Genomic DNA, 13513 nt, shown 5'->3' on the forward strand with positions numbered 1-13513 from the left:
TAATAATATTAATTTATGAAAAGTTTTTATAACCCCACTAAATAATAATTATTTTTAGTGAATAAAATATAATAATAAAATACTTTGGACACTATCCATGTTAAAAACATATATAATATTATCCACTTATACTGTGTCATCTATGTGACACAATATTTTATAAACTGGCTCGAGTCCCTAACAATCTGTGGAACTATAATTTCTCTTTTTATGCATGTATATTCGACTTTACATGCGTAAAAAAGACATCCCAAACGTATCTTTACTAATTTATTTGTTATTAATAAATAAAAAGTTTTAGGATGATAGATACTTTAGGGTTTCTGAAAGTAAAGATAAGTAGGCAAGAAAATTGAGAAAATATACTAAATTCACTAAGGTTAATTTCTCTTAGAAATGCCATAAATATTAGGAATATCTAACAAAGCTTAATTCCTCTTACATTAAATCCACCACCACAAATGTTGGCATGGGAATTCATTTTATTGACAAGATACTTTTGGAACGGTGGATCCAATCGTCCCATTAACAATATTTTTACAAAAAGCATAGACATGTTTAGAAGATTTTGAAGAGACAATATAAATCTGATCCAATGTAATGTTGAAACAACCAGATGGACTACAGTTTAAGTTAATTGTTTTCTCACTTGCAGAAGTTCCGTTGAATCCTCTATAAGTCACTTCACTCACCCTCACTGCATCGTCTTCCTGTTACCATAATTATTTCAAATCAAAATATTGAAATCACATATCATAATAATGTGAATGTAAATTCAAGTTTATACCACTTCACTTAGAGTGTTAATGCCGTAGTATTGGTCTATAATAATTGAATTCTTAGCATCTTGCAGTATGATTTCCTCAAACATGATTTTTCTTGCATACCCTGATCCACCCTGCATAAAATTGGAGAATGAAAAGATATTAATTAAGATGATACCATGAGATATTGAATGGTGGAGACTTCACATTAACTATAAAAAAAAGGTAGATTTACCATATATAAGGTACAAATCTTACTTTTTCAAATTGTTTTTATAAGATTGAATTATATTTAAATACTACTTATTAATAATGTATGACCAAACGATTAGTTATAGACGAATGATCAATCGGTCAGTTATTTTGATAGGCCAAACTCTTCGAATACTAAGAAATTACTAAACATTAATTAGCTTAGAACAAAGTATGATTATCAAGAATCGAGTCGTAATTAGGTCGTCGTTAACCTACACATCATTCTGAAAACTATAAATACAAGTTTGAGATAAAGAGATAGGTGAAATAAAAAGATATGTAATTACATTTAATATGCATTAATTTTTAAAATTGTTGAATCTTTACTAACTTTGATATTGAAATACCTTCTGCAGATAACATTCAAGTTTAATCGAACAAACATTTCGAACGAATAGTGTTAAAGACGAGTATTCGAATCATCTTAGCATAGTAAATATTTTACCTCGATCATCAAAATGTTTCTTAGAGAGATTTGTTATTTTGGATCCGGTTTTAGACTATCCATTAGTTTTATAATATATATAAATGTTTGAAGTTGGTTTTGTAAGGTTCTCATTTAATATTGAAGGATAAAATATCAAACAAAAGTTAACAAAAAATATTATGATGTATGAAGTATTGTATATATAAGTTACTCACTGGCCATGTCTTGATTCTTGCTCCATTTGTGGTGCCAATGAATCTGCAATTTTGTACATGTACCTCTTCAACTGTCTCATAGGATTTATTTCTACCAAGGCTTCCTATGCTGCTTGATTCATATACATGTTTCATATTACATGTCATGCACAGTTCAATCAAATATTTAACTTTACTATTACATCAACTTTCATAATAAAGAACAATTAATTTAACATTACAGAAACTATATATATGATACAATTTATACAAACCTTATCCCGTGGCCTCCTATGCAAAAAAGTCGAGTTGCATTGATGTAAGAAGAACCACCATTGATGGCAATACAATCATCACCTATTTAGAAAGACATGGTAAATTACAATGTTTCACACGGTAGTTTAGCTTAAATTCACACTCTATAACGCATTGAATACGATGAAAACTTGGTTAACCATATCAACAAAGTATATTCCTTTAAGTACTTTCTCCATGTTATCATCTTAAAATACCTCTTCAAACAAGTAAAATGTATTTTTTTCCTTTTAATTTCATTTTGAATTCTCTGTTGAAATTTTATTATTATTTCTCCTATCTTCGAAATATACTTATATGATTGCTTTTAATGTCTTAAACTATGTTAAAAAAAGTTTAATACACTGAAATTAGTATATTTTGAAGATACGACAGAAAAACAATATAAAAAAGTAATAGAAAATCCGAACTATTTTCTTAGTTTACCTGTTGCCAGAGTAGAATCTTGGATTACTATATTTTTGGAATTGGCAATGTCAAAGCCATCAGTGTTAGGACTTTTTGGAGGAGAATTGATATTGATGTGAGAGAATAATGCTCCATTGCAGCCATTTACTGATATGTGAGCTCCAGGGCTGTTACTCATACTTAGAGATTTAACAGTAAGACCATTACAAGAATGGAAACGTAAGGACTGCATCACATTCATATCAAAATTTTCAGCCAGAAGGCTTTGAGATTAAAATCTGTGCTAAAGAAATTTCAAGTAAATGAGGAATGGGATAAGAAAGAAAGTGAAAAGTAGAAAAAGAATGTGATATATCATACTGTTGGCCTTCTGCATGTTCTGCATTTCTTCCACCAAGTGGAACCGTTGCCATCAATGATTCCTCCATCAGCCTCAATTGTCAGACCATTTACATAGAATATCTTAATCCAACTGAACGAATCACCATCCCATTCATCCATACATGGAGCAACTATCTTCCCTTCAAACTGCAACAAAATTAGAGGAAAAGAAAACAAAAGGAGAAGAAAATTATCAAACTTGACTATAAATTTGAGTAAATGTTTTTGTTGAAATTCTAATTATGAGTTTAAGTGATACATCGTGTAAAAATCAGAAAATTAAACATTATATAAAGAATAATATTCATAAATAGATTGTTTTAAAATGGGCTAAATATGGTTTTTTTCATAGGTGTTTTCTTTATTAATAAATATATTTTCCATTCCCCATCTATTAAAAAAATTGACGAGATTTCACAATCAACTATAATATAGTCTTTACATGTGGTTTGGTGACGAGAATCTTTTAGATTTCTTTCGTAGAGTATAAAGTACAGAGATGAAATTCTTTACAATTTAATTTGATAATTGTATCGTATAACCGTTTAATCAACATAAAGACCATATAATCTTATAAGGAAATATCTAATCGATCAATGAGTAAGATGAATCGATCAGTCAGTCGTAAGTGAGCTTTAAGATTAAAGAAGATTACATTAAACTTAAGTATGATCATTATCTGTTGGATCATAATTAGGTCGGTGTTAATTTGAAACTCATTTCAAAATCTATAAATAGAAATTTAAGATATTGTGGTAGGTTAATTACATTTAATACACATGTATTACTAATATTGTTAAATTCTTATTGGCTTTGAAATCAAAGTAGCTTATACAAGTAACTCTCAAATCGAAACACAATAAATATGGAGTAAAGAAAAAATTTTGACCAAGAACCGATAAAAAAAAGGGTTGACCTCCCATAAATTGAACAATAAGATGTAATTTTTATAATATTTTGAAGTAAAAAATATATTTAAACTTATTAAATACCTTAATGCTAACATTTGGAGCTTTGCATGGACCATTTAGGTTTAATCTTTTCACCAAAAATATTTTGTTTGAAGGTATCACTAGTGTTGCTGGCCCTTCCTCTCCACACATATCTTGCCATGCATATGAAATTGCCTACAAACAATTAACACAAATGATTAAAGATCACTCCATTCGTTTGACACAAAAATATTACAATCAAATGATTATTGTAAAAAAAATCATATCTTGCTTTCGTTTAAAAAGATTGTTTTATAATTTACAATTAAATTAAAATTCTAAGATCATATTAAAGTTTAATCAATGTGAAAGCTGCTTATCTAAAAAATCTGTTTTGAAATAAGCCATTGTCATTATAAAGAAATGTGATTTATTTATTTGAATATTTAAGGTTAAGCAAAACCAAAACCAAGAATGAAGAAAGTATATAACACATTTATATAAAGAGTGAGAAAAAAAAAACTGATATATACATTTGAATCATCAGTTGTGCCATCACCAAGAGCTCCATAGTCCATCACATTAAAATATTTGATTTGGGTTTCATAATTGTGTTTCAGACAGAATGTGGCTGAAATAAAACCTAGAATCAAGATACCACTCATTAACCTTTGCATTTTTTACAAATTCTAGAATAACACTCTTTTCTTTTTCTTATTTGTGAAAGAATTGATCCTTCACTCTAACCAGTGATCAATAAATATGGAATTGGAAAAAAGAAATTAAATGCACAAGGTCATAATCATTAAATTACACATGCTTTTCTTTAAAGCTTAAAAATAACTTTAAATAGGTAACTGATTATTTATTGAACATTAATTCCTTTTTGGGTAGTCAAAACTGTAGTAAATTAATGTTAAAAATAGACAAACTAATTATAATTTTTTTATTTATAAAAAAATTTATTTTAAATATCAATAATTTTTAATTTATAAATTAATGTTTAAACTAGTTACTATATTAAAAAATTATTTTTATTTTAAAAATTAGTTGTTATTTAAATATTTTCTTGTAACTTATATATCTTTTCATGATCATCATATATAACAATAGTTAAAATAAATATTTTATTGAAATTTTTCTCAAAGTGTTATTTTTTTTCACACTGAATTTATTAGCTATATATTTTGATCTAAAGAAATATTGCTTTACTTTTTGTTCATTTAAAGAAGAATTAAATTAAAGATAAGGCGTTATCTCAACATTTCATAAATGCTAAGTGAAAACAATTTCAAAAACTAATTAAAATCAAAGTTAACATTAAATTATAACTTATTTAAATAATATATAATGAACATTTTATTATTATATATACGAAAACACCTACACTAATGTGTTTACTTCTTTTTTACTGATAACAAAATATAATAAAATTATAATTATAAAAGTAAATATAAATATGTTTCAATAATTTTATTAAAGACAGTTTTTCTTTTATTTTATAAATAATATTTTATTAAAAATAGTTATTTTAGTTTTAAAAAAAATTAAATTAAAAAAATGGTTGAATTTTGTTTTAAAAAAATTAAAAAAAGAACGTTTAAATTAAAAATAAAGGCATTTAAAAGGTAAAATATATAAACGGTTACTTATTAAAGCGTAAACTTGAAAAAAAAGTGTATAAGAAAATGAATTATCTTTATATAATATTATAGAAGTATAGGTTAAATATAAATAATTTTTATAATTTTATTATAAAAAAATTATTTACTTTGTATTTATTGATGTAATTAACATCCCAATTTTTAATAGTATTAACATTATTACGGGATAAATTATACATCCAAAAACTAGAATAATAATGAAAAAACATATATGAACTATTACCCTTATCCATCCAAAAGTAATTATAATAGTATAACATGTATTAGAAGTGAAGACACAATACTTATCAACAAAACTCTTTACACTTGAAAGTTAAAATGTGAATAGAAGCTTATCAAAACGAAACATATATATATATATATATATATATATATATATATATATATATATATATATATATATATATATATATATATATATATATATATCATTAGTAAACTAAGAAAAACTAAGATTGATCTTTTGTTCCATCTCCGTCGCTTAACATCTGATCCAGATATAGTTCCTCATTTGTTTACATCGTAAAAATGATCATTGCAACCAAAGAGATGCAAAAACACAAACACAAAGAAAAGGGGAAATTAGTTTATCAAATAACACACATAAGCATCATTGAATAATACAACTATCAATCATCAAACAATAATCACACATATTTCATCATCTAACTCTAGACTGACCATCCGGATACATGTATTGATATCGAACTATAGAGGCCCTTCTTTAGAGGTTGAACAACAACAACATCCTCATCAACAAATCACCACACTCCAAGGTTAATCCTTTCAAGCATCTATGGCTAAACAAGTAATCAATAGACTAGGGACCTCCTGCTACTCTCCACCACATAACCATCCTTTTCTTCTTGAGATTGGAGGTTATTGAGAGCGTCAGAATAACTTCTAATTACTAACTTCCTATACCAATACATAGGAAACATTCTTCGTTGAAACATAGGAAACACTAAAAAAAATAGGGGGATGGTTGAAGAGTTGAATAGTGTTTTAAAAACTTGTCGCAAATAGTGTTTAATATTAGTTTGTAGGAGTTAGACAGTTTGCAATAGTAGTTAAACACCTATATTTAAAGAGAGTCTTGAATGGAAAACTTGTTTAAACACAAAATCAATAAAGCACACTTTGATTTTATAATGATTCACTCAAATTGAGCTACGTCTAGTTCTTCCTTAAAAAAATTTTAAGGAGTTCCACTAAAAACGAATTTAATAAACTCCTAGTTTACAAACTAACCAAACTAGTTAGACGAGTTTCACCATTCCTGGTAACAACACTAGACCAACTGTCTTGAACGTTTAACTCCACTAAGTTAAACTTTACAAGTATATGAATTCATTTCTGAATCTAAAACAACAAAGTGTTTTTGAAATCTTACAAGACAAAAGATAACTCTCTTAGAGAGTATGAAATCAATATAATGAACTTCTAAACTTGTAGAAAAATATTTTCAAAGATTAACCTTAAAAGAAATAGCTTCGGGAGAAGCAATGAGCGTATAATGATCTTGATAGCAAAAGTTCTTTTTCTTCTCTTGATGCAATCTTCTTTATATAGACATCGTCGAAAATGATTTGTTAATCATAGCTTTTGACTTTCTTTTAGGTTAGTAGCCTTTATGGTATAATCAGAAACTATGTTGCGTCTTAACAGAACAACTGTGTTGTGTACTGAATGAGATAGGCATAAGGTATGTAGAAAACATTCCTTGTATATCTTCATGTTTCTAAATGTTCTTTTGATTCTGAGTGAACTTTTGAATAAAGTTACTAATCTACATAGAAAAAGAGAGCACAACACAACAGACAAAAGAGTACTTGAACATACATGCATTAAAACGTTAGACGACATAAGCATTTAGGCATGATACTTGTACTAATGTTTAGTGTTTGTCTGTTATGAGTAACTTCTATAGCATTTAGGATATCAAGCATTGATCGAGGTTATATGTGTATCCTAGATGGTCTAACTTTTTATGAGACGCTTTAACGACTAGGCATTCAGTTATGAACTCTATAATGTTTAACGCCTATTGCATATGTTCTAGATTAAGTATTATTTTGTTTTAGATGTTACGTTAGGCTTTAAAACAAAGTATGCTTAAACGATCTTGTATTAACATTCAAAACAAAGGATAAATGAAAGCCTCCATAATTTGCAAAAGGATAAGAAAATTGTAAGTCTTCTAAAACCAGTAGAAGCAAATTTATAAATGGAAACCGGTGCAAAATATGGACTAAATTTTAACTTGCATAATGGTGAGAACAAGGTTTGCGGGACCTGGAATAAATGACAATCATATTGAGATAGAAAAACGGACAAATACAACATGGAAGATAAAAATATTCTAGAACAAGGAAATGAATGTCTAGTTGCATAATAATTTGAACAAAAGAAGCGTTGTCAATAAGTTCAGACTAATTACAGAATGATATTAACACAAGTTGCAGATATGCGCACAATACAAGAATAAGGCCTCAAAAGGATATGACTTCTGAACCTGCATATGTTGTTTGACTCAATTTTGTTTCCAAATTTTAAATGCATTAGACAATTTCCTTTGACTTTAAAATAACTCAGTAGCATAACTAATTCTAGATGCTTGCGGTAAGTATAAAGTTGTTTCAAACCTCATCTCCTGGGGAACAAACTGCAAGATCTGCTTGAACAATACTTTGCTTGGCTCCATTACTGACCACAATCTCATCAGGAAAATGTATAATTCCATTTTCCTCTGCAGAAATAGTTCAGTCACATTCTCAAACTCCAAACCTCACATAACATAATCATAAATAAAACACACAAAGATGCAAATCATTTGAATTTTGAAGTAACCTTTTAGCTTCTAACATATTGCTTGGCGCAATTTTAATGTGTCAGCGTTTGAGGTATATATGGTAGAGTAATGATACCATGACACACTTTTACATTTATTTGACATAGACTACAAAGGTAAAATGGTAAAAGAAGTGTAAATTTTTGAATTATTTCAAGAGAATAAAGAGTAAGTAAGGGTACTGAATGTGTTTATCTTTATGCATGGTTCTACAAAGGCAATAAAAGCATAGCAACAAGCGATGCTGAAGAATAAGGACTCAAGGATATTCAAGTAACCTAAGAGTGGATAAGGATGGAAAAACACAAAACATAGCACATTATGAAGCGCATTAGCCATGGAAATCGCAAGTGCAGTTGGATAGGTAAACGAGAAGAATCTACGCAAAGTTAAATCGCCAACTAAAGAATGAAAGTATTTAAATAAGGAAAGACAGAGGAAAGGACGATGGGGTTGAACATATAGAGTTGACTTAGTGCAATAAGAGCCAAAGAGCCCTGAGAAACATGCCTTTTTCTTCAAATGCTTCTTTGTATACTTAAGCAAATACTTTCTTGTTTGAGTTGGTTGACAAAATCTATTGACAAGATACTTTTGGAACGGTGGATCCGATCGTCCCATTAACAATATTCTTACAAAAAGCATAGGCATCTTTGGAAGATTTTGAAGAGACAATGTAAATCAGATCCAATGTAATGTTGAAACAACCAGATGGGCTACAGTTCAAATTAATTGCTTTCTCACTTGCAGAAGTTCCATTGAACCCTCTATAAGTCACTTCACTCACCCTCACTGCATCATCTTCCTGTTACCACAAGTATTTCAAATCAGAATTGAACTATTGAAATCACATATCATAATCATGTGATGTAGATTCAAGTTTATACCACTTCACTTAGAGTTTTAATGTTGTAGTACTGGTCTATAATAATTGAATTTTGAGCATCTTGCAGTATGATTTCCTCAAACGTGATTTTTCTTGCATAGCCTGATCCACCCTGCATAAAATTGGAGAATGTAAAAATAATAATTAAGATGACACCATGAGATATTGAATGGTGAATAAATAATAAGGAAGATATTTACAATATATATAAATAGATACAAATATTACTTTTCAAATTATTTTTATAAAATTGAATTATATTTAAAAACTACTTATTAACTTAACTATAAATATACAAGTTTAAAATAAAAAGATAGGTAATTGATTTATTATGCATTAGAATTGTAAAATGATTTTAACATCGAACTATCTTGGTAACCTTCAAGTTTGATCGAACAGACATCTAGAATGAATGGTGATAAAAGTGAATATTTCGTTCCTTTAAGACACATGTATCTTAATAAATCGTTGATCTCGTCTGATAACCAAGTAACCAAGATATATTCCAGAGAGTTTTGTTATTTTGAAACCATTTTTAGACCATCCCTTAGTTTTATATAGAGATATATGTGTCTCAACATAAATATATGTTTTGAAGTTGGTTTTGTAAGGTTCTCATTTAATAATAATGGATAAAATATCTAACAAAACTTAACAAAAAAAATGTATGATATGTGAAGTATTGTATATATAAGTTACTCACTGGCCATGTTTTGATTCTTGCTCCATTTGTGGTGCCAATGAAGCTGCAATTTTGTACATGTACCTCTTCCACTGTTTCATAGGATTTATTTCTACCAAGGCTTCCAATGCTGCTTGATTCATACATGTTTCATTACATGTCATGCACAGTTCAAGCAGATATTTAACTTCATTATTACATCAGCTTTCATAGTAAAGAACAAGTTAACATTACAGAAACCATATATATGATACAATTTATACAAACCTTATCCCGTGGCCTCCTATGCAAAAAAGTCGAGTTGCATTGATGTAAGAAGAACCACCATTGATGGCAATACAATCATCACCTGTTTGGAAACACATGGTAAATTACAATGTTTCACAACGTAGTTTAGTTTAAATGCACACTCTATAAGTTCATTGAACAAGATGAAAATTTGGTTAACCATATCAACAAAGTATATTACTTTAAGTACTTTCTCCGTGTTATCATCTTAAAATACCTCTCCAAACACGTAAAAGGTGTTTTTTTTTCCGTTTAATTTCATTTTGAATTCTCTGTTGAAATTTTATTATTATTTCTCCTATCTTCGAAATATACTTATATGATTGGTTTTAATGTCTTAAAATATGTTAAAAAAAGTTTAATACACTGAAATTGGTATATTTTGAAGACACAGCAGAAAAAAATTATAAAAAACTGATAGAAAATCCGAACTATTTTTCTTAGTTTACCTGTTGCGAGAGTAGAATCTTGGATTACTATATTTTTGGAATGGGCAATGTCAAAGCCATCAGTGTTAGGACTTTTGGGAGGAGAATTGATATTGATGTGAGAGAAGAATGCACCATCGCAGCCATTTACTGCTATGTGAGCTTCAGGGCTGTTACTCATACTCAGAGATTTCACAGTTAGACCATTACATGATTGGAAAACTAACGACTGCATCACATTCATATCAAATTTTTCAGATAAAAAGCTTTGAGATAAAGAAAAAAATTACAATTTGTAGAAAAAGAATGTGATATATCATACTGTTGGCCTTCTGCATGTTATGCATGTCTCCCACCAAGTGGAACCGTTGCCATCAATGATTCCTCCATCACCATCAATTGTTAGACCATTTACATTGAATATCTGAATCCATGTGGACGAATCACCAACCCATTCGTTCATAGATGGAGCAATTATCTTTCCTTCAAACTGCAACAGAATTAGAGCAAAACAAAAACAAAAGGATAAGAAAATGATCAAACTTGACTATAAATTTGAGTAAATGTTTTTGTTGAGAATCTAATCGTGAGTTTAAGAGATACATCGAGTAAAAATCAGAAAATTAAACATTATATAAAATATAATATTCATAAATAGATTGCTTTTAAATGGGCTAAAGATGGTAACGAGAATCTTTTAGATTACTTTCGTAGAGTATAGAGTATAGTAGAGAGTATAAAGTATAGAGATGAAATCCTTTACAATTTAATTTGATAACCATACTGTATGACAGTGTGATCAAGTTAAGACCGAATAATCCCATTATATCTAACTAACCAAATTACTGATTAAGATGAATCGATCAGTCAATCATAAATGAATTTTAATGTTAAAGAAGATCCCATTAAACTTAAGAATAATTATTACCAATTGGATAGTAATTAAGTTGATGTTAATCTTAATATTATTCCAAAATTTATAAATACATACCTATGATAGGTTAATGCGTATTTGTTGTTAACATTGTTGAATCTTTAATAATTTTGACATTGAAATACCTTATACAAATAACTATCCAATTCGACCTAACGATAGTAAGTGTAAAGTGAAAGAAAAATTTGGAGTTATAAAAACGAATAAAAATACTCGTTCACCTCAATCCTACAAATCAAAACAATAACCCGTAATTTTTTATAATACTTTGAATAAAAAGTATATTTAAAATTATTAAATACCCTATTAAATACCTTAATGCCAACATTTGGAGCTTTGCATGGACCATTTAGGTTTAATCTTTTCACCAAAAATATTTTGTTTGAAGGTATCAGTAGAGTTGCTGGTTCTTCCTCTCCACACATACCTTGCCATGCATTTGAAATTGCCTACAATCAAATGGTTAAAGATCACTCCATTCGTTAGACAAATAATTATTACAATCAAATGATTATTGCAAAAAAATTCAAATCTTGCTTTCATTTTAAAAGATAGTTTTGTAATTTACAATTGAATTAAAATTGTAAGATGATAATAAAGTTTCATCAAGATGAAAGCTGCTTATCTAAAATCCGTTTTGAAATAATTCATTATAAAGAAATGTGATTTATTTATTTGAATATTTAAGGTTAAGCAAAACCAAAACCAAGAATGAAGAAAGCATATAACACATTTATATAAAGAGTGAGAAAAAAAAACTGATATATACATTTGAATCATCAGTTGTGCCATCACCAAGAGCTCCATAGTCCATCACATTAAAATATTTGATTTGGGTTTCAGCATTGCTGTTCAGGCAGAATGTGGCTGAAATAAAACCTAGAATCAAGATACCACTCATTAACCTTTGCATTTTTCACAAATTCTAGAATAACACTCTTTTCTTTTTTTCTTATTTGTGAAACAATATTTATACAGGGATAGCTTGATCCATCATTGTTACCAGTGATGAATAAATATGGAATTGAAAAAAAAAACTAAATGCACAATTCATAATCATTAAATTGCACATGTTTTTCTTTAAAGCTTAAAAATAACTTTAAATAGGTAATTGATTATTTATTGAACACTAATTCCTTTTTGGGTGGTCAAAACTGTAGTAAATTAATGTTAAAAATTAATTTAAAGACAAACTAATAATAATTTTTTTTTATAAAAAAAATTATTTTAAATATCAATAATTTTCAGTTTATAAATTAATATAAACTAGTCACTTAGTTATTATTTAAATATTTTCTTGTAAGTCATATATCTTTTGTTTTCATGGTCACCATATATAATAACAATAGTTAAAATAAATATTTTATTGAAATTATTCTCAAAGTGTTTTTTTTAAGACACAGAATTTATTAGCTATATATTTTTACCTAAACAAATATATTTTTATTTTTTGATCATTTAAAGAAGAATTAAATAAAAATTAATTATTTATTTTTAAAGAGTCTCAGTCTCATTGCTGCTCATCCTTGTCACTTATACAGAACCCCAAAAAAATTATCTACTTGGTCCTTTACTCATGTATAATATATACACGATCATTGCAAACAGAAATCAGTTACAAAAATAAACACCCTTTCACAATACTACTAAAAACTTAAAATAAATATATTCATATTTTAAACGAATTTATTTTGCATTATAAAATAAAATTAAAATGTTCATTTATATCATCTAATAAATGTTTCACTCAATAACATTTATTTAAAATAATAATAAAATATTTAAAAATATTCAATAATTAAAATTTATCTAAAATATAATCGAAATAAAAAAAAATACATTCTCAAAACAATATCAAGCTTCTCACTATGAATCATTATCTCTAACATTATCTACTCAAATATAATATAAGTCATACAATCATCACAGGTGAAAACCGCAATTACAAATATATACTAGTACAGTCAAGGGAAACGATAGCGGTTGTTTTCGTCCTTCAGCAGCGGTTCTTCAACCGAGGCATATACAGGCGAGGCAAAAAGTCCAGACTTTTATACCTCGGTTCATAATCAACCAATGCAATAGTTCTTTTTTTTTATTTTTT

At 27.9% G+C, this 13513-nt stretch overlaps 2 protein-coding genes across 2 annotated transcripts; both read right to left on the reverse strand.

Annotated features, from left to right (window-relative positions):
- Window positions 1-363: 363 nt before the first annotated feature.
- Window positions 364-4384, reverse strand: LOC108347242 (probable polygalacturonase At3g15720). Its single transcript, XM_017586406.2, has 8 exons — window positions 4210-4384; window positions 3737-3871; window positions 2724-2891; window positions 2382-2589; window positions 1916-1997; window positions 1662-1770; window positions 788-898; window positions 364-710 (listed from the first exon to the last, which is right to left on the reverse strand). The coding sequence occupies exons 1-8, from the start codon at window positions 4351-4353 to the stop codon at window positions 483-485; spliced, it is 1185 nt and encodes a 394-aa protein (XP_017441895.1). The 5' UTR covers window positions 4354-4384; the 3' UTR covers window positions 364-482.
- A 4269-nt stretch (window positions 4385-8653) lies between these two features.
- Window positions 8654-12354, reverse strand: LOC108347275 (probable polygalacturonase At3g15720). The gene is made up of 8 exons (XM_017586442.2): window positions 12179-12354; window positions 11724-11858; window positions 10798-10965; window positions 10497-10704; window positions 10027-10108; window positions 9781-9889; window positions 9079-9189; window positions 8654-8996 (listed from the first exon to the last, which is right to left on the reverse strand). The coding sequence occupies exons 1-8, from the start codon at window positions 12320-12322 to the stop codon at window positions 8769-8771; spliced, it is 1185 nt and encodes a 394-aa protein (XP_017441931.1). The 5' UTR covers window positions 12323-12354; the 3' UTR covers window positions 8654-8768.
- Window positions 12355-13513: the final 1159 nt, after the last annotated feature.

This window comes from Vigna angularis, chromosome 9 (assembly GCF_016808095.1).
Source record: "Vigna angularis cultivar LongXiaoDou No.4 chromosome 9, ASM1680809v1, whole genome shotgun sequence".
NCBI classification, from domain to species: domain Eukaryota; kingdom Viridiplantae; phylum Streptophyta; class Magnoliopsida; order Fabales; family Fabaceae; genus Vigna; species Vigna angularis.